This window comes from Aquila chrysaetos, chromosome 5, assembly GCF_900496995.4.
Source record: "Aquila chrysaetos chrysaetos chromosome 5, bAquChr1.4, whole genome shotgun sequence".
Classification (NCBI taxonomy): domain Eukaryota; kingdom Metazoa; phylum Chordata; class Aves; order Accipitriformes; family Accipitridae; genus Aquila; species Aquila chrysaetos.
The window spans coordinates 63,123,395-63,144,372 of record NC_044008.1 but is presented as its reverse complement, the minus strand read 5'-3'; the positions used below and the strand labels follow the sequence as shown (position 1 = coordinate 63,144,372).

Here is a 20,978-nt window from a genome sequence, read left to right as displayed (position 1 = left end):
GCCTGCACCCCCTCCCTCCCCATGTGCCTCCTGAGCAAACCCATACTCTCCATCCCCCCTGCTCTCTTGCCATGGACTGGCTGAGAGCATGGGATTTCCCAGAGCTTTCCTGGGTTATTTTTAGTCAGCGCAATAAAGAGAATGGCTAGTTTGTGTTGCTATTTTTATAGCACTCATTAAAATGCTGTTGCTGAATATCCTGGTGGCTGCTTGCTTCCACTCCTGTGCTGACTGCTCCTCTTTCTTTCCTGTTGCAGCACTGAAAAGCCCATCTGCATTCCATGAACAGCGAAAAAGTCTGGAGCGAGCCAAGGTAACTCCTGCAGCCACCCCGATGAGGGAACACGTGGGCTCGCTTTGCATGAGTTGTGGGGTTTTGAAAGCACCTTCCACCACTGTCCCCTCCTCTGGCATCCTCAATTCAGGCCCTGTGGCCAAGGATGAGGGTCAGGGTGTCTCCCCTTCTTCCAGACATGGTCGGGCCAAGCCACGGTTCACAAATTATCTGGAGCACCCTTCTCCAAGCAGGGAAGTTTTAAAAGGGCAGAGGGACCATCTGTGCCCTGAGCTATGGGGTTTTACAACAGCTCCTGGGTTTTACAAGAGACTGTGGGCAGGGTGTAGTTCAGCATGGCATTGGCAGTCCTTCCAGTAGACATCCAACCAGCTGAAGGGCTGTTTTCCTCTCTGGGCCAGGTCCACAGCCCACTCCTCACTCTGCTGCCTGCTCTCCACTCCTGCTCTAGTCAGCGGGGTTAGAGCAGGGCCAGCAGCAAACAGGACTGAAGGAGCCTAACTATTTAGCAAGTGTGCAGGAGGAATGCAGATGCCCTCTGTCACCCGGAGTGAGTCCCCAGGGAGCTCACACTTGTCATCAGACAGGAGCCTGGCTTTTAGCTCAGCAGTGTAGCTTGGCCATTACGACATACAACATCCAAGGGGCTAAGTGGGCCAGCCCCATTATCTAACTGCACTCAGGCTTCCCTAAATATTGCTGAAGGCAGAGATAAGATAAGTAGCCATTTCCAGAACACATTGAAACTCTGTGATGCGATTTACCTGATTTTGGGGAAATCACACCGGTTTTCACACCAGTTTTCCAAGCACCCATCATCCAGCCTTGACCAAACTGGAGGGGTGTCCACAGAAAAGGGAACAATCAGTCATGCAGGTTGTTCTTGAACACAAGAGTTTGTTCCATTAATCTGCAGAACATGCTTGCACTCACATGGAAAAGGACCTTTGCAAGGAAGAATGATTGTGAAATATGGAGAAGTGCTCTTCTGAACTTAAACACACTCCAATCGCTTGCCCAACTCTCCTGCGGTAATAAATGGCTAGCATAAGAAACACAATATGACTCTGAAAAATTAGTATGCTTACAAAATTTCAAGCAATCCAAAGTATCCTTGAAGTGTCATATATTTTACAGTTTAAGTATACATTTCTGTCTCCTTGTCCTTCTCTTCAAAAGCTTTCACTGGCTAGTTGCCTGGGGAAAAGGGAAGGATGATCTAGTCTATCCCAAACTGCATGCATTTTTAGAGCATGCTAATGAAGACACTAATGAGCACAGTCCATAACAAACATATACTCCTTTGCAAGGATGCCCTGCTTAGAGCTGTGACAGGGAAGGACCAGTGGCTGTTTCCAGATAATTACTCAACGGTATTTGTTGTTTAGCTCATATTCCTCCCAGCTGAAGTTCTGCAAACAGAAAGCAGATAACAATAACTGCTTTCATGTGTTTTGAAAGCTCTTCTGCTTCAGCTGATGCTAAAAATCCCCACATCTGAAGTCTTTCTCTATCATTTGCACCCCAGTGACACAAATGCAGCTTATAAACAGCAAAGGTCAAAGGGAACTGAAATCACAGCAGAAAGTCAGGCTAACGCAGTGTGAATGCTGGATTCAACATGAACAATGCCACATCTGCAGGACAGCAATTCAAGCTTAGCCAAAGTCAGGACCTGATCTGAGGATTACCTGGAAATGCATTAGGTGAATTTAACTGCACTCAGGTGCAGACACCAGCCTGCTCTGACCTGGCACAGGAACCAGGCAAACCTACACATGGTCCAAGCAAGTGATCGTGTTGGTGAAAATAAGCTGGGGGAAAAATATGGGGGGAAGGGTAAGGAATTGTAAAGACTTCAGTAAATAAAATGTCTATTATTTGTTTAAACATGTCACTGGCTATGTTAGAGGCTGGCATCAAGCCAGTGCAGCAGACTTTGAAGTCAATGTCCTGTAATAGATTGCTGGATTGGAGGACAGAGAACAGGCTGACTTTCCTGAGGCAGTTTGGCTCAGCAGGGCTTTAGCACTTACTCCCAGCACCCCAACAAGTGTGGCAGGGAGGGACTGTGGGGGACAGCTGTCATGCCTCTGCCCCAGAGCAGAACAGCCCCATCTGGGTCATTCCGGACAGTTGTGTGACCACTGACAGACATCCCACCCCCCAGCAACATGTTCCAGTGCTCTCTAACCTGTTCTGTTAGCAACTGTCCCCCAATTCCCAGCTCAAGCTATTCTGTTGAAGTTTAAGCCCATTACTTTTTCTCCTATATGCATGCATATGCAGAACTGTTTATCTTTTTTCTTGTAGCACTTCTAAAAAGTATTTTGCATCCTGTTTCCCTATAGACATCTTACCCCTGGACTGACCAACCTCTCCTCCCTTCAGTGTCTTCTCATTGATCCCACCTCTGGTTCAATAATGATTTCTGTAGCTGTTGTCCAGACCCTTCCCATGGACCCTTTCAGATGCAGGGCATAGAACAGGGCTTTGCTATTCCTAGGGCCCATCTGACATCCTTTGTTTTGTCTTCTAGAAAGCTGCCTGCTGGTCTAGGGATGTGGTTCCGCTGCTGATCACTAGATTCTCCAGATCCTTTTATGTTTTTTTCTCTATTTATGAAGTAACTAATTTCTGCCTAAGGCCACTGTCCAGTGACCACTACAGAAGGATCTCTGGTGGATTAAGTCTTCATCCACCCCAGTGCTTAATCAGCTGGTTTAGCTGTGGCTAACTGTGACCTGAATGCAGTCCTTTCCAAATGTCTTCTTGAAATTTTATCAAATGTATTTCAGATCATTTCTTCAATTACTCCAAATCATGCTGCATTGTAATCTGTTAGCCTTGAATGATTCAGAGTTAAGCAGTATATCTTCTATCATCCAAGGCTTTAATGAATATGTTGACTAGTGGGAAAAATTGCTGTGTAACATGATTTGATATATTCTTCTGTTTAGACTGTGAGCCATTCCTAATTCCTCTGGTGACCCACAGCTATGCTCCTTTTTTATTTTAGTCTTATCCAGACCAAATTTCTCTGGCTTACATATGAGAAAGCCATGTGAGATATTGTCAAAACATGCTTAAAGTCAAGCTACATGACATTCATTGTTTATTCCTGTAACAGAAATCTGTCATCTCTCCATAGAAGGAAATTAGGTTGGTGTCATATGGTTTGTTCTCGATGAATCCATCTTGGCTGCTACTCACCTCCTTGCTATCTTCAAAATCAATTTATAGATTGTTTGATTACTTGGTCCAGTAACTTGCTGACTGGTTTATAATTTCCTGGTTTCTTCACTCCATCTCTTTTAAAGCAAGAAATTATGCTCTCCCTTGCCCAGTTTCCTGGAGACCCACAGATAGTTGTTATTACTATAGCATTCTGTATCTCAAACTGTTTCGGAACATTTAACTCATCTGAGTATTCTCCAACCTGTTCTCCAACCCGATAACTAGAGCTTCTTCTCTTTTGTTGCTGAAGGTTCTTGGCTTAGTCATCTGATTGATAAATAGCCATTTATCTTTTTATTGAGGATGGTTTAAAAAGGCATTAAATCCTGTAGCCATCTCAGCAGCATTCACAATTATTTCTCCTGTTTATGGAACACAGACAGCACTTTCCATTGCCTTGTCCTGGCTCCAGAAGTCCTTATAAAATCTTTTTCTCATGATACTGTACATTTTGTACTATGGGTTTTCTAGTTTTGCTCCAGCTGCTTGTACTGTTCTTTTATATTTATCCTTAAGATTTAAGCTCTTTGAACTATGTACATTTTTTGGTACTATTTCTTCTTGCATCTCAACTTAGCAAACAGCTAATAATTTGTCCAAGTTGTGCTCTAGCTTTTCTTCAGCAGGGGATAAGCTTATATTTGTATTCTTGAGGTCAGCTGCCCTCAATACTGACTTCCTTGGCTCTCTCTAGTGGATGGTGTTATTATACCTCTGCACGCCTTTCTGTTCCTAAAGCCATTAGGAAGTTGACACAAGGCTCCAGGACCATGTTCATCACAAGCTCTGTGCAGTGATCTGTAAAGTGGATTTTCCCAACCCCACATCATAGTTGGGGTGAGGAACCACAGAGCACAGGAGCTGCAGGACTGCAGGAAGGCTAAGCCTTGTGGCTGACCTGGGTAGAGAGTCTGGGTGTCTTCATGACTTGCTCAGCCTTACATCTCACCCCAGAGTGTCAGGCTTCCCACAGAAGCCATTGCTAATGGTACACTCTGGAGCTGCCTTGGTGCAACTCTCAAAGGCTACATGCTATGCTAAGCTAGGAGCAGATCCACCACTCCCAGTGAATAGGTCTCATCCTTCCCATGAGCTCTCGTAATACTTCAGGCATCAGAAGCCCAAGGGAGATTGGAAAGGACACATCTTAGGAGTGGGTATAGTGAACAGACAGCAGCTCCATGCACATTGTTCCCTTTCTGAAGAACTGCCCAAGAACAAGCCAGTGTCTGAGTGAAAAATAATTCCATTTAAGAGCCCGCTCAACCCAACTTGTAATAAATTCAAAAGAACCATGGGATGGCACAGGGGCAGATGCTCTCTGTACCTCATTGCTGCTCTAGCCAGGTAACTCTCTGCATTTGTGTTCTGCAGACTGAAGATTATCTCAAGCACAAGATCAGAAGCAGGCCTGAGCGATCAGACCTGGTCAATATGCACATTTTACAAGGTAAGACTGCCTGAGCTTCTCCCACATAATCCTTGTGTCTCCTGCCTTGTGACTCATGTCTCTACTGCCCCACCTGGGTTCCCTTCAGGACTCTCATAATGATTAACTTTGTCCCAGCTGCTCATGAGAGGCAGATTGAAATGGGATACATGTTGTACAGAAGTCAGTCCAGACCTGGTCTTCAGGAGGCAGCACACACATTTATTCCCTGACAGAAGCAGACCCAAGGCCATCTAATCTTTCTCCCATCTCTGGCAGAGACCAGCATAAGATGCTCTAGAGGAGAGTGGGGTAGAGAACAGCTGTGAGAGAGGACTCTGTTAGACAGAGGTGCTGACATCTGATCCTCATGAAAAGCATACCTGGGGCATTTGGTGTCCAGGGCACTGAAATCCCTGTAGCACATGGTTGTGATACCCTTCCAAAGCTCGACATCTTTTGTTTTGCCATAATTCTGGATATTCTATGTGACAATTCATGGCAATGCAGTCAATGACCCAAGCACAGCCATATGAATAGGATGAGCCCTGCTATCAGTCCGTGAGCCACAGCAGTTCTCCCCTCTCCCATCCTGGTGTCCCCTCCCAGCCAGAGAGCTGGCACGGCTCTGCTGCATCCCATCACAGACAGCAGAACACTGCAGTGTCCCTTGTTATCTCCAGAGATAACAAGCTCCTTAGAGACAAGGAGGATGTGCAGCCTCTCTCCTCAAGTCCTGTCAGTTGCCTGGAAGAAGCAGATCACTCTCTGGCAACTGTAAATGCTGTCCTCTGCTCTCAGCATTGATGAAGTCCATATTTCTTTTTCCTCTGGCACGCAGGAGGGCTGAGCCAGAGGCCCATGCCGTATCAGTGCCACTGCCTTGCTTTTCCCTTGGGTCTCCATCCCTAAAATGATCTAGCACCATTGCTTTTTTGACAGGTGGAAATTGTCTTTCCCTTAGGTTAAATAATAGAAGCAATACAGACTGGAGTTGGGGCTCGGGGGCTGTAAACCAGATGTGGAGGCAGCTGCAGTCACTGGGCATGGACAGGGCCAGCCAGACACAGCCAGAGGAGAGGTGGAGCAGAGACTGCCTGGCTGTCTATTGAGCAAGCTGGCTGTGCTGCCCCACACACACCTCTTAGCCAGAGCATCTGCTCACAGCTATGTCCATCATGCTCTGCATTTCATGGAGGTGTGCCCTGGCATGTCATGGACTTACGTGTCCATTTGGTTCATAACAGGACCTAGTGGTGACTGATTGAAATTGGCCAGCTGAGACACTTTGCCTCATCTAAATGCCTTACAGGCACACCTTCTGTTGCTGTTCACTTCAAGGAGCTCATGTGAGCCTGTGCAAACCTCATGAAGGTCAACAAGGCCAAGTGCAAGGTCCTGCACATGGGTTGGCGTAATCCCAAGCACAAATACAGGCTGGGTGATGAGTGGATTGAGAGCAGCCCTGAGGAGAAGGACTTGGGGGTATTGGTTGATGAGAAGCTCAACATGACCCAGCAATGTGTGCTCACAGCCCAGAAAGCCAACCATATCCTGGGCTGCATCAAAAAAAGTGTGACCAGCAGGTCGAGGGAGGTGATCCACCCCCTTTACTTTGCTCTTGTGGGACCCCACCTGCAGTACTGCATCCAGCTCTGGGCCCCCAACATAAGAAGGACATGGACCTGTTGCAGCGAGTCCAGAGGAGGGCCACGAAGATGATCAGGGGGCTGGAGCACCTTTGCTATGAATGCAGGCTGAGAGAGTTGGGGTTGTTCAGCCTGGAGAAGAGAAGGCTCTGGGGAGACCTTATAGCAGCCTTCCACTACATAAAGGGGGCCTACAAGAAAGCTGGAGAGGGACTTTTTACAAGGGTGTGTAGTGATAGGACAAGGGGTAATGGCTTTAAACTGAAAGAGGGTAGATTTAGATTAGATATAAGGATGAAGTTCTTCACTGTGAGGGTGGCGAGACACTAGAACAGGTTGCCCAGACATATTGTGGTTGCCCCATCCCTGGAATTGTTCAAGGCCAGGCTGGATGGGGCTTTGAGCAACCTGGTCTAGTGGAAAGTGTCCCTGCCCATGGCAGGAGGGTTGGAACTAGGTGATCTTTAAGGTCCCTTCCAACCCAAACCATTCTATGACTATGATTCTATGGTTCTATGATTCTATGTTCACTGCCCTATAGTCTGAGGCCTGAAGTGACCCTAGATCAGCTCTCCTGACCTCCTGCAGAGAATTTTTCCCTGCTATCAAACCCTGTAGCTTGTGTTGCCTACAGTATAACTTCTAGAAGTGTCCATTCTTTGAAGACAGCACAACATAGATGCAGCCCTTCTTACTTTAGACCCCCAAAGGTATAGACATGGTCTAGTTTAGAATCCCACTCCCTCACTACTCATGTCTGTGCCACCAGAGAAGCCAGATCAACTTTGTTCAGGAAACCTTTCTGTTTAATTGGCTGCTCTTCTGTCACCACTTGATAATTGGGGACTTCTCAGCTGGGTTTGGTAGGGCTGTAGCTTCCAGATCTAGCTGCCTTTGTTATGCTCCTCTCCAGCTTGTTTTTCTCCTGAAGGCCTAGAGCACTATAATCACTCCGTCTCCAAATGTCCACTTCCAAAGACTCAGCTTTTGATCTTGCAGTGTAAGCCATTTACTCCAGTTGTCTAACACTGTTAATGGGTCTTTTCTCCAGCTGTTGCCCAGAAGTAGGGATCACAAGGGCCAATGGGCTCCTAGCAGGCAGGGGCTAGAGTCCACTTTGGCTCTTATGTTAGCCACAGCTTGTTAATGAAATTTCCATTGCAGATCATTCCTGGGCCCTGGGGAGAATGCTCCAGCTGCAGGCTGTGTTTGCAAGCCTAGGCTAGTAGACAGAGGCTGTTCCTTGGGAATGGAGAACCTGGACCTAAGGGTCAGAGGAAGCCCCATGTCCCAAACCCCACCAGACCCATCCTCCCAGCCCCAGAGCAGCTCCTGCTGTACACTGAGCCATGCTTAGGTTTTGGCCATAGCCCAGAAAGGCTGTGCTGGAGGGGAAGAACATTCTTTCTGGGCACTGTGCTTACAGATGCCCCAGGTCCTGAACTGACACCTTCCATTTGGCCTTTTAGACTCAGCTGCAGAAGGGTCCATTCAGTCTACTCAAATGAAGCTGAAAAGAGCCCGACTGGCAGATGATCTCAATGAAAAGATTGCTCTCAGGCCGGGTCCTTTGGAGCTGGTGGAGAAGAATATTATTCCTGTCGACTCAGCTGTGAAAGAGGCCATAAAAGGTAGTGGAAGTGAACGTGCATGTTATGTTGTATGCATGGCATGGGACAGGGGCTGGCAAGGTTACGAGGATGTACAACAGTGACTGCAGGAAGTGACCGACCTGGACTTAAGAGCCGCTTTTATTGCTTAAATTTTGTTATTTTCACAGTAATCAGCACAGTCCAGCACAGCCCATGCTATCTTATCCACACCTATGAAAAGAGCGCTCTCGTCTTCTTAGAGCAATACTACTGAAACATGCAGAATTGCTCAGCCATGTCTCCTCAGAAAGAGCATCCCTTCTTACACCCCTTCCCTCCCCATGGCTTTGAGTGCATAAATGATACTACTGGAGACAGGACATTCCTTCCTTCCTTGCGTGGGAAAGGACCTGGGTGCACATGTGTCATTGTGAGGCCAGCCTGGATTCTCCCAGTTGTGCCCTGCCAAGCTTCTACATCCCAGTAGGTGGGGGTGAAGTGGCCCCAGTTCAGCGAGGCTGCAGTTGTCTTTTTTTTTTTCCAATGATGCTAGTGGTATGCAAGGCCCAACAGAGTAGGATGGTGCATTGCTGGGGTGGGGAAGCATCCTGGGGGTGCTAGACTGCTGGGGAATATGAGAAGCAGCCTGCACCCCAAAGCAGGGTACACTCCTACCTACCAGTACCCAGCACTTGATTTATGCCTAAACTTGGTTTTCCTCCATCACCTACCCCCCAGCCAGAGGAGGGAGGCAGAATCCTCCGCAATTATTTCCCCCATGCTGCCACAGGGAGGCTGGTGTGGGAGCCGACACAAAGCAAAAAGGTGACTCAGATTTCACCAGGGCCCACTGCCAGGCCAGGGAGGTCCAAAAGCAGAGAAAGGAGCAGGAAAGCCAGCAGGGTCCTGCAGTGCCAGGACAGCAGCCCGTATTTTTGAAGCCTGGGGCCATCTCTCCATGTCCAAATTGGCCCTCCGGTCTCTAGTGAGGCACTGAGAGATGCTCTGCCCCCTAGGAACTTCTCGTTCTGTTGCTCCAGGTTCCTCATTTCATGGGATTCTTTCCATTGGCATAATCCCATGTTAAGTGCCTGTTCTGGGGCTCAGAGCAAACTGGGAACAGTGGCAGGGCTCTGGGACAGGAGGGAGGGGTCTTTGAATGACAGGAGTGATGCTGAAAGTGGGAATTGAAACAGGAAGCACTTTGACTTTCATTTCATCTCAGAAACCAGCATAAATGACATAAAATATTCCAGGCTCAGATACTGCTCTGTCCTACCCCGCAATTGTTCCTGCTCTTGGTTTTCCCACTGTGAAGTGTAAGCAGCATACGTACAGCGGCTTCTCCAGTCTGGCCCTTGAGCTGCTCCATGTCCAGCGTTTCGCAGCTCTCATCTTTGAAGCCCCAGGCTGACAGCTCCTCAAGCTGATTTTTGGAGTCAGAGGCACCTTGTGGTGCTCACAATTTGGGGTGAAGGGCTGAACACAGAGCAGAGATGAGCACTGGCACTGCTGAACATTAAGCCTTTTGTTTTTGCAATACCAGAAAGATGACAGGGTTTAAAATCATTTTACTTTAACCTTGGAATCTCAACTGTTTATACAGTGGAAAGTTCAGCTGACGTGTTCCTCTAATCACCTCCGGCAGGGTGAGCAGAAAGTGCCAGACCCCAACCGAAAGCCCTAACGTCCCAGTGACAGGAGGCCGCCAGTGCCCTACATAGCTGAGCAGTGATATAAGAACCCTTTTTTACCAGGTCCTTGTCATCACTTTGTCCAATACGCTTGAGAGGACAATACCCAGTGCATTAGAAACAGCCCCAAGCAAACACCATTCTGCCTGAGATTACAGCAGAGACATGGGATCGTGAAACAATACGGTCAGCCCCGGGCTGGGTGAGAGCAGGACAGATAAGGGCAGCATTCCCCAGCCGGCACAGGCCCATGGTATCAAGCAGCAGGATGCAGCACATTCCTGTCATGCTCTGGGCTGCCACCGTGTCCTGAAGGTCCCTTGGGCTCCTGGTTTTGGCACCACTTCTCCATGCATGCTTATTAAATGCCAGCCCAGCGGGAGTCTTGCAGATCCACAAGTCCCCCTTGCTTGGTGTCATTTTTCCACGGAGAGGATGCCCACGCTTGTCTGCAGACATGGGGAGAAGCTCCCACCCAGCCCAGGTGGTAGACCACGCAGTGCTGCAGTTCCTCAGGGAAGACCCAGTTTGGGTGCTGTTTCTGAGAGAGAGGGGACAGTCCTATTTCCAGGGACATAAAAGGAGCCTCGTGCCCTGGAGGGCAGGGAGGAGAGGGTCTCCACAGGACACAGTTGATCTCATATCCCCACCCCATATGGTGGCTGGGCAGCAGCTCAGGGCAGGGAGCCAGGGCTCCCTGCTTCCTCGCCCACCCTGGCACCACAAGCCGGAGCAAGCAAAGATAACCCTTATCTTGCAGATAGGGGCAGGGGTCAGAGCAGGAGGGTGCGTGTCGGTGAGAAGGCGCACATTGCTAGACCAGCAGCAGGGACAGGTGGAAGCTTGTCCCTGGGCCCTTCCTATTTCCCCATTTGTCACCTCGCTATCGGCATGCCAGGCTGCCTGACAAATGCCAGACATGAGCACGAGGAGATTACGAGCGTGGCTGCGCTGCTCCTTCCTCTACCCCGACCTGCAGCCCTCCTGAGACTCACATGAGGCCTTTTTTTTTTTCAGCACTTTATTTATCAGCAAAAGCTGGGGGTCAAGAGCTCTTGCCCATCTGACTAGGAGATAGCGTGCCGGGAGCTTTGCAGGGGGGAGAAGCACTGTCTGGGGCCATCAGGGAGGCAACGGTGGTGGTTTGAAGCATGTCGTGCGGGTGAAGCCTGTGGACAGAGACAGGATCTGGAAGCCTTTATTCAGCTCCAGCCAGGTCCACTCACGTTGGCTCTTGTGCCATTAACGGCTGGGTCACCCTCCGGGTGGATTTCAACCTCAGTTCTTCTGCTGAGGACAGGATCCCAGGCGTGGTGTGGGCTTGTGGTTGGGGTGCTCAGCCGGTGGAGAGGGCGACGCCAACACCCCTCTCCCCATCTCAGCCCAGCGGTGGGGCAGGATAGCAGAGCCACTCCTGCGCCAGCCCCGCTTGCCTGCAGAAAGCCCCCTGCCCCTGACAGGCCAGGCTCCTCGGACGCCTCCTCTCTCCCGCTCCCGAGTAACGTGGTCCACGGCACGGGCCAGGAGCCGACGCCAGCCCCTCTCCCAGCAGCCTCGGCCATGGGGGCACAGCCAGGCGCTGCCCCGGTGCACGGCTGGCGACGGGAGGAGGCGTCCGAGCTCTCCGAGCACCGCGTCCTTCACCCACGGCCAGCTCCGCAGGAGGTGGGCGCAGGCACGGAGGCCTGCCACGAGGCTCGCCCCGTCCCTCCCGCCGCCAGGCTCGTCCCCCCTGCCCAGTGCAGGGCCCTGACCGTCACCCCCTCTCCCCCGCCAGGCACCCACGTCAGCTTCCCCAAGTCGGCCGATGCCTTCGCCTTCGAGGAGGACAGCAGCAACGACGGGCTGTCCCCGGAGCAGGCCAGGAGCGAGGACTCCCCGGGCTCCACCGAGCTGGCGGCGGGCACCAAGGCCCCGGAGCCAGCCCCCGCCGCCCCTGCCGGGGCACCCCAGGTAGGGCCCGAGGCACGCCGCCCGCCCGGGGAGCGCGGGGGCGCGGCCGGGGGCCGGGCGCCGGAACCCGCCTCCTGCCCGTGGGGGCCCCACGGCCCCGCCGGAGGACGCGGGGCTGGGCGGGGCCGCCGCGCCCCCTGCTGGCGGGCGCGGGTACTGCAGCCGCCGGGGCGGGGCGGGCCGGGGCGCAGAGTGGCGTGAGGGGGGAGGCTGGGGCATGGGATGGACCGGGGTGAGCCGAAGGGGACCGAGGCAGGCTGGAGGGGCTGGGATGGACTGGGAGGAACTGAAGGGGACTGGGGGTGGGGGGGGGTGTGACCAGAGGGACTGGGGCCAGTCAGATGTGGACTGGGGTGACTGGGCTAGTCCGGGGGACACCGAGGGGCCAGCGGTGTCCTGGGGGGAACGAGGATACAGGGCTGAGGTGGGATGGGGAGGGCTTGGAGACTAGGCTGTACCGGGGAGACAGAGGACCGAGAAAGGGCCGGGATAGCCTGGGAGAGTGGGGATAGTGGGCTGGGATAGACATGGGGGGGGACTGGGAGGGACTGAGGCATCTGGGATGGACTGGGGGACTGGGGACAACACGGGGCAGGGGGAATGGGGTACCAGGTGCCCCTTGCGGGCAGAGGCCATCCGGGCCGGCCAGCCCCTGGCACCGGCCCCACATCCCTTCTCCCGCTGCACGGCTCGCCTCTCCCTTGCAGGATCACCCCCACAGTGCTGATGGCCACGCACCGGACCCGGCCTCGGGGCAGGGCAGCCAGTGTGACAGCCCCAAGCAGACAGCAGGGCAGGAGAGCCCAACCCTCCCGGTGCCCTCTGCCGTGAAGGTAATGCCTGTGCCTCCAGGCTGCCCAGGAGACGGAACAAGCCCGGGGCACCTGGCTGCGTCCAAGCCTGAAGTACCCATGTGCTGCACCCCACATGTGTGGGAGGTCTGGGGGTTTGGCCTTAAAGGCTTGGAATAATGCAGGGAGACAAACCATGTTGTCAAAAACTACAATTTGATTCATTTTGTCACGGTACAAGGTATAGCACTGCACCTTGCTAGAGGCAATTGCTCAGGTCCTGCACTGGAAACATCCCCTGGGGCTAGGAGCAGAAGGAGATATAAGGCAACACTGAAATACCTTCCCGGTGAGGGGGGTCATTCTCCATCTCATGTGCTGTCCAGCACAACTGAGATGGGACACAGCCCTGAGGGATTCCCCCACTTACAGGCACAGCAGCTCTTGGAGCTGGAGTGTCAGGGTGCCGGCAGGAGCTACCCTTGCTCTGCCCCAGGCCTCTGAGTTCCCACAGGCGTGGCAGAAGCTCTTCTCTCAGCTAATTCCTTTCCTTCTTGGACCAACAGTCCAAATCATCCAGTGATAGCAAGAACCGTCACAAAAAGCCCAAGGACACCAAACCCAAGGTGAAGAAGCTGAAGTATCACCAGTACATCCCTCCAGACCAGAAGGCAGAGAAGTCCCCTCCACCCATGGATTCTGCATATGCCAGACTCCTCCAGCAGCAGCAGCTCTTCCTGCAGCTCCAGATCCTCAGCCAGCAGCAGCAGCAGCAGCAACAGCAGCAGCAGCACTTCAGCTACCCAGGGATGCACCAAGGCCAGCTAAAGTGAGTGGCAATGTGCCAATAACAGGGTTTAGTCCTGTCTCTCTTCCAAACTTTCGCCCGCTGTACCCATTTGTGCCAGTGCAAGGGGGATAGATGCATGCAAGTGAAACATAAAAGCTTGGGTACAGCACAGTCTCCTGCAAAGCCGTTCTGGCTTTGAGCACTGGCTGGGGCATCTGTGACCTGCTGGTGGGTCACCAGCAATCTCCTTACAGCCCATTCTGGTTTTCCTTGGGGTTGGCAATCCTTCAGGTCTCATACAGGAGATAGCAGTCCCAAGGGAGCAAAGAGATGGTGTGCTGGGCACAGAGACCCCAGGGGGACAGACAAATTACCCCAAATCTCCTTTGTTATTTCAGGCAATCAAATGAGCAAATGGTCAAAAGTTCAAATTCTTCATCAACTTCTGCCAACAACACCCCTCTTTCTCCTGTGAAAACCACCTTTTCAGGCCAGACTTGTGTCTCATCTATCAAGCCAGGCCCTCTGCCGTCTAACCTGGATGATCTGAAAGTGAGTGCAAATTTTGTCACTGCAGGAGCAGAATCTTATAGCCTGAATGTGCTTTTCTACCCCTGAAGTGTGTAGTGTAGTGCCACAGGCTGAGCTGGCTGGGAGTGACCGCATGTTACAGCTCAGCAAACCAGAACCACCATGCTGTGAGCAAACCCAGGAATACATCACACTGGCTCAGAAATTGATCACTGCGACAGTAACTGAAAACATAGGTTTGCTGCCCTGCAGGTGGCATGGGGGCACATTGCTGCAGGGCATGTATCAGCAAACCTTAAGTATAACTTGAGATGGCTGCAGGCCAGGCCACCAGGTCAAGGACTAAAGGATTTCTGTGCTGCTGCTTCTGCAGCTCATGGGTCCATACCATCTGTGGTTCTATGGTGGACATCATGGATGCTGCTAGCAGACCAGCCAGAAGCTAGGAGGTCAGCATGGCCTCCACTTAGTGACTCAGCTTCTCAGTGGTCATTGCAGCCAGGCCAGCTCAGCTCTCTGCACAAGCAGGTATCTCCTGGAGTCTGCAGCTATGAGCACTGCTTTGAACGGTACCTAAATCTCTCATGTAGGCAAGACAGGCAGAGCATAAGTTCTTTTATACTTTGCTAATGGACCCTCAGCCATGGGGAAGGCCAAGTCCTTTTAGGAGCAGAGGCCTGGGGGCAATACTCATTATTCAAGAAAGAAATAAAGTGAGATAGAAATAACATGAGTTTGGCCATAGCGATGCCCCAGCTCAGATGCCTGAACCATGTGCAGATGCCTGAACATGGAGTATCTGACTCCAAGGTACATGGTCACATTCTCTGAGCTAAAGGATGCCATCGGCTAGTTCCTGGTCTGTGTGAAAGTCCTCTGCTCATGTAGAAACCTACTGCTAGGAAGGGAATCTTGAGTTACCTTCATGGCCCAAGGACCACTGCTGGTTCATGGAGAGCGGTCACAGTTCCTGGAGGAAGAAGGAAGATTTCCTGTTAGGAAAGGTGGAGAACCTGCAGGACGTGCGGTGGTCAGGGCTGTGCATGGTGACTGCAGATGAGACTGAGCACCTGGGGGGTCAGAGCTTTAAAGCAGGAAGCTGGGAGCCTGTGATCTGAGACTCCATGTTAGAAATGTTGGGTTTCTGAAGGGCTCATCTGCCATTGGGACTGATCATTGGTGACTTTCCTTCCAGGTATCAGAACTGAGACAGCAGCTCCGAATACGAGGCTTGCCTGTGTCGGGTACCAAAACAGCGCTGATGGAACGGCTGCGGCCCTTCCAGGATTGCGGCAGCAACGCAGTGCCAAACTTCAGTGAGATCACCACTGTCACCTTCCCCGTCACTCCGACAAGCACCCTTTCAAGTTACCAGTCGCAGTCCTCCACCAGCATGTTATCAAATGGCTTCTACCACTTTGGCAGCACCAGCTCCACCCCACCTATCTCTCCAGCCTCCTCCGACCTCTCTGTGAGTGGCTCTTTGCCAGACACATTCAACGACGGGCCCATGTCTTCTCCACAGTTTGGTCTCCAGCCATCTCCAGTTCATGGCAGTGCTGAAGAAAGCCTCATGAGCAGCATGAATGGAGGGAGCATCCAGCTGGAGCTGGAAGGGATTGACACAGAGAAAGACAAGATGTTGGTGGAGAAGCAGAAGGTCATCAATGAACTGACATGGAAGCTACAGCAAGAACAGAGGCAGGTGGAAGAGCTGCGAATGCAGCTCCAGAAGCGAAAGAGAAGCAATGGCCTTGAGGATAAGCAGCAGACTGCTCAGCATTTCTTTGGTGTCCCCATCAAGCAAGAAAATGCAGTGTCCAGCTGTCCATTTGCATCCAAACAAACTGCCTTGAAAGGCCAAGCCAGCAGCTCGGATAAGTTAAGTAACTGTGGGGTGCCGCAGCTGCCTCACATTGTAAATAGTCACTGCTTGGAGCCTGCAGGGCAAAGCACCCTCACCTCCTCAACATTCCTGAGCCCACAGTGCTCCCCCCAGCACTCTCCGCTCGGGACTGCAAAGAGCCCCCAGCACATCAGCCTGCCGCCATCCCCCAACAGCCACTATCTCCTCTCGGTGTCCCCCGGCTCACAGGCAGAAGGGCGCAGTGGGTCCCCGCAGACCAACAGTTGCCTTCGCACAGCATCGGTAAGTGGAGAACACCCCATATGTCATCACGGTGGTGAATGTGTTGGTGTCTGTGGACAGTCAGTCAAACATCCCAGTTTGAGTCCTTTCCTATCAGACCGGGACTGTTGGCACCGAGGGTGGGTACCCAGGGGGGCATGGCAGCATGTGGGGCTGCCTGGAAAAGGCACAGAGTATCCCAGATGGACAACGGGTTGGAAGCTGGTAGCACCACAGGGTCCTTTGCAGGGCACCTCCTGGGGATCCCTGCTCCCACCACACCCAATTGCCCTGGGGGGACACAGCACAGCTCCCATGCCCCGTTCAGCCCTAGCACAGATCCTTCTGCCCTGGGGGACCCTTGGCACAGCTCCCCTTTTCCCCAGGAGACCCCAGCACAGATCTCTCTGCCCCTGAGTGAGCACTGGCAAAGCCCCCTGTGTCCTGGGAGAGTCCTGGCAGAGCATCCTTTGCCCCATGGAGCCCTGGCACAGCTCCCTCTGCCCTGGGGAGAACTGGAACAGCTCCCTCTGCCCCTGGTTATGCACTGGCACAGCTCCCTCTGCCCCTGGAGGAGTCCTGGCACAGCTCCCTCTGCCCTGGGGGGGCATTGGCACAACTTCTTCTGCCCTAAAAGAGCCCTAACCCAGCTGCCTCTCCCCTCAGGGGGAGGCCCTGGCACAGTTTGATGTGCCCTTGGGGGAGTCCTGGCACAGCTTCCCCTGCCCCATGGAGCCCTGGAACGGCCCTCTCCACCCTAGGGAAGACCTGGCACAGCTCCCCCTGCCCATGGAGCCCTGGCACAGCTCTATCCACAGCAGGGAAGCACCAGCACAGATCCCTCAGCCCGTGGGAGAGCCCTGGCACAGGTCCTACACCCCTGGGAGAGCCCCAGTGCAGTGTTGCAGGGCTTTTCAGCATCTTGCTGAGCCATTGCAGCTCCTAGCAGTGTGTGAAGGATTTTGACCACTGGGTTGAAGGAGGGCAGTTACGCCGGTATTGTGGTTTAACCCCAGCTGGCAACTAAGCACCATGCAGCTGCTCACTCACTTCCCCCTCTACCCAGCAGGATGGGGTAGAGAATTGGGAAAAAAAGTAAAACTCAGGTTGAGATAAAGACAGTTTAAAAGGACAGAAAGGAAGAAAATAACTATAATAATAATAAATGTCAATAATAATAATAAAAGAATTGAAATATACAAAACAAGTGATGGTCAATGCAATTGCTCACTACTCGCTGACTGATGTCCAGTTAGCTCCCGAGATCCCGCCCTGGCCAACTGCCCCCAGTTTATATACTGGGCCTGGCATCACATGGCGTGGATTATTCCTTTGGTCAGTTTGGGTCAGCTGTCCTCGCTGTTCCCCCCCCTCCCAACTTCTTGTGACCCTCCAGCCTTTTTGCTGGCTGGGCATGAGAAGCTGAAAAATCTTTGACTTTTAGTCTAAACACTACTTGGCAACAACTAAAAACATCAGTGTGTTATCAACATTCTTCTCATACTAAATCCAAAACATAACACTATACCAGCTACTAGAAAGAAAATTAACTCTATCCCAGCCAAAACCAGGACAGCCAGTCATATGGAAAGCCTTTTCTTGGGAAGATAGAGCAGGGCTTGCAACTGGGGTCTGCAGTCAGATAGAGCTTGTGCCTCCCCACCAGGCAACCAACACAGCAGAGTCATCCCTTCAGCATCCACCACTCCTCACTCAGCCCTCTGGACAGCTACAAAAGCTTGGAGAGAGGCACGTGCTGCTAACACATAAAAGCAGCACAAGGTGCTACTGATCGCAGCCCCAATTCATCCCAACACCCTACCAGGGTTTCCCAGGCAGCAGCAACACCTATTATACAGTTTGTAAAACACACACAGTGGTGCAAGGCATGCACGCTGCATTCAGGGGTGATGTTCAAGAAGTGCACACTGAGCGCACAACAGCTGCACAGCAGAGTGACAGTCACACAAATCACATTCCCACAGTTAGCACACTGAGGGGTGCAGTGCTGCGAGGTGGCAGAAAGTGGGGCGCGGTGTTGTCTCTAAGCCATTCAGAGGACGGTGAGATAGGTGATGTGGGCAGTTGGCACACAGCGCTGCCCGTGAAGTGAGCAATGGGGAGCAATTTAGGGTGAGAGGGGCAGAGAGACAGAGTGCTGCCAGTGGGATGGGCAGTGGAGTGCAGTGCTGTTGGGGTGAGGTAGGCAGTGGAGCTTGCTGCTGGGGTGAAATGGGCAGTGGGGAGCACTGCTTTGAGTGAGCTGGGCAACGGGGAGCAGTGCTGTGGATAAGCTGGGCAGTGGGGCAGAGAGCAGGGAATGCAGTGGGCTGCAGTGGGTGACCTCAGCAGCGGAGCATGGAGCTGTAGAGGTGAGCTGGGCAATACGGCAGAGCTGTGGGTGCAATAGGCAGTGGGACACAGTGCTGTGAGGCGATACTCCAAGACAGGCAGCAGGGCTGCTCTGGATGACTGGGCAGCCATCAGTGAGCATCAGCAAGGAGCAACAACACCTTGGGGCATCTCCAGCTCCTTCCTCGCTGCCTGAGCACAAGAGGCATACAGAGGGGATGGCCCCATGGTGTCCTGCAGCTCATCTTGGCTGTGGGACCACCCATCCTGGGCATTGCTCTGCTGCCTGCAAGGGGCTCCCAGGGGCAAGGATCCCTCTTCAGCAACAGCTCTGTCTCTGTGCCCAGCATTGGAGTGCTCTCCCCCACAAGCCAGGGAAACTGTTCCTCCCAGCCGCCCTCTGCAGAAAGGTAGCCAGGATGTGCATGGCCAAGCTGAGTGGCCTCACTGCTGCCCTGGATCCGACCCACCTGCTGGGGCCATGCTTCATCCCCTGGCACTGGCTCTTATGGGACAAGGCAGCTGTGGCCGGGCAGTGGGGAAGGGCACACAAGGGCCTAGAGGTGATGGGCACAGCATGGGGATGAGGTCCCTCCTAGAAGGGGGGACTGGCAGAAAGCTGGCACTGATATGCAGGTATTTGGCACGAGCACAGGGAAAGCCTAGGTGCTGACCTGGCAGTGACTCTTTTGAGCAGTCTTCCCTGGCCTGGGCTCTGTGAGATGCCCCTGGACAGGCAGTGATGGAGAGGGTCCCCAGCAGAGGGGCTGGGAGGCAGCTGGGGAAGCGCTGTATCACTGGCTCGGTGCAGTCGACCACCAGCAGCCTGTTGCTCTCTCCCCCTTGCTCTGCGCGTTCATGGCTGGACTGAGCACCACGATGCTCTGTGGCATCATGCCTGTGCTCCAGCAGCGACCGGAGGTCAGCCTGGCCCTAGGTCTCAGAGCTAGCCTGACGGAACTAGTTTACCTCCCTCTCTCCTGCCCAGAGGCCAGCACTTTGTTTAAGCTGATTTGACCCACAAAATCATTAGTTTCCCTGGCACCACACTAGCTTCAACAGGGGTGAAAGAGAGCTGGGCCTCCTGCCATGCCTCCCTGTGCATTGACTCCGTTTCCCTGTATTTCCCCCACGCAGATGGCTACGCAGGCAGGTCAAAAGTTTTCTATTCCATCCCCAAGTTTTTGTAAGTCAAGCCCAGCCCTCTCAGAGGTAAAGCAGCCTCCACCCTATGAGGATGCAGTAAAGCAGGTAACTGCATGATTTTTATTTTCTATAGGGCTAGGGCTGCACAGGGTGTTCTTTTGTGGTTAATACAAATCATCTGCAGGAGTTACAACCCATTTTGGGGTCTCTGGGTAGGACAGGTCTGTTTCCACAAGGCATGGGATTTTCTTGAAGAGTTAGTTGCTGAATGACTGCCACAAAGCAGTGGATGGGATGGGATAGCATCTTCTGTGCTGATGAAAGGTGCCAGTCCACCCTGGGGTCCTGACATCGCACACAAATATACCAGGACTTCAGTGTACTCTTCTTTGGGGTGCTCACTATGTGAGAAACACTCTTGAGCATTCCCAAGTCACCGGGAAACCTAACCTTCCCTCTTTAGCCCATTAGCAAAGTGCCCTGCTCCATGCCATCTGCCTCGCTTAGCCTTACTCTGGAGTGCTGTTGCCACAGGGAGGACTCTCCATCACCCATGAACCCCTTACTTCTTGTGAGAGTCTGGCAGCAGCTTCAGTGATGGTCATGATGGTACCTTTAGGAAAACGGAGTGATGCTCTTGGCAGTGATAAAAATGGGCTTATGCTGGCTGGCAGGGAGGTGTGCAGAAAGTCCTTCCAGACTCCAGTCAGGGAGAGGGGGATGAAGATGCATTGCCCCCAGGGAGCTGCAGGGAGTGCAAGGAGGCACATGCCAGTGCAAGGTGCTGGGTCCAAAGAGTTGGTGTATCCTGACAGCCCCGGGAAGAGGCAGTCTGTGGTGGCCACTGAGCAGAGGGTCAGTGGCAGGGTGGGGGGAACCTGGCGCCATGCTCCCCGTATCCACCATGCTTGTCCCAGGTCCCTGCAGTGCTCACCTGAACACTGCTGCCAGCCCAGTGTCGGAGTGGCATCTCTCCTGCATGGGAGAAAGCCGTTTGTGGGGTCTGGAGCCACCTACCTGGCTTATGGCTGGAGGGGCTCTCCTCCTAACGCCCTCTACTCTCCTCTTTGTCGTTTGCTGCAGCAGATGACACGAAGTCAGCAGATGGACGAGCTCCTGGACGTGCTGATTGAGAGCGGAGGTACGCACTGCTTCCCTGTTCCCCTCCAGGGCTTCCCCTCCAAGCCAGCATCCGTCTGTGGGGCTCAGTGCACTCTGTGCACCCCAGCAGAGCTGCCTGAGTTGAGTACAGCTTTCATTTGCCTTCCCTGTGCCAGCAGACACTGAGATTGAATCCAAAAACATATTGGCCCTCTGGGAGCCTGCTCCTGCACATGCAGAGCCGGTGGGGTGGTCTGGGCTTCGTTATCACCTATGCAGACTGCGCAGAA

At 52.8% G+C, this 20,978-nt stretch overlaps 1 protein-coding gene across 6 annotated transcripts in view; it reads left to right on the top strand.

Annotated features, from left to right (window-relative positions):
• The window catches only part of MYOCD (myocardin), a 263,251-nt gene that overhangs the window by 239,250 nt on the left and 3,023 nt on the right, over positions 1 to 20,978 (top strand). For 2 of the 6 annotated variants that reach the window (XM_030016294.2, XM_030016295.2), the window contains 10 exons: positions 258 to 313; positions 4,907 to 4,982; positions 8,080 to 8,241; positions 11,674 to 11,849; positions 12,557 to 12,682; positions 13,207 to 13,469; positions 13,829 to 13,982; positions 15,157 to 16,110; positions 19,579 to 19,692; positions 20,671 to 20,728. In XM_030016294.2, the coding sequence (XP_029872154.1) occupies positions 258 to 313; positions 4,907 to 4,982; positions 8,080 to 8,241; positions 11,674 to 11,849; positions 12,557 to 12,682; positions 13,207 to 13,469; positions 13,829 to 13,982; positions 15,157 to 16,110; positions 19,579 to 19,692; positions 20,671 to 20,728 (2,139 nt within the window). The remainder of the gene's footprint in view (positions 1 to 257; positions 314 to 4,906; positions 4,983 to 8,079; positions 8,242 to 11,673; positions 11,850 to 12,556; positions 12,683 to 13,206; positions 13,470 to 13,828; positions 13,983 to 15,156; positions 16,111 to 19,578; positions 19,693 to 20,670; positions 20,729 to 20,978) is intronic. The other 4 variants (XM_030016296.2, XM_030016297.2, XM_041123913.1 and 1 more) reach the window with 3 other exon arrangements.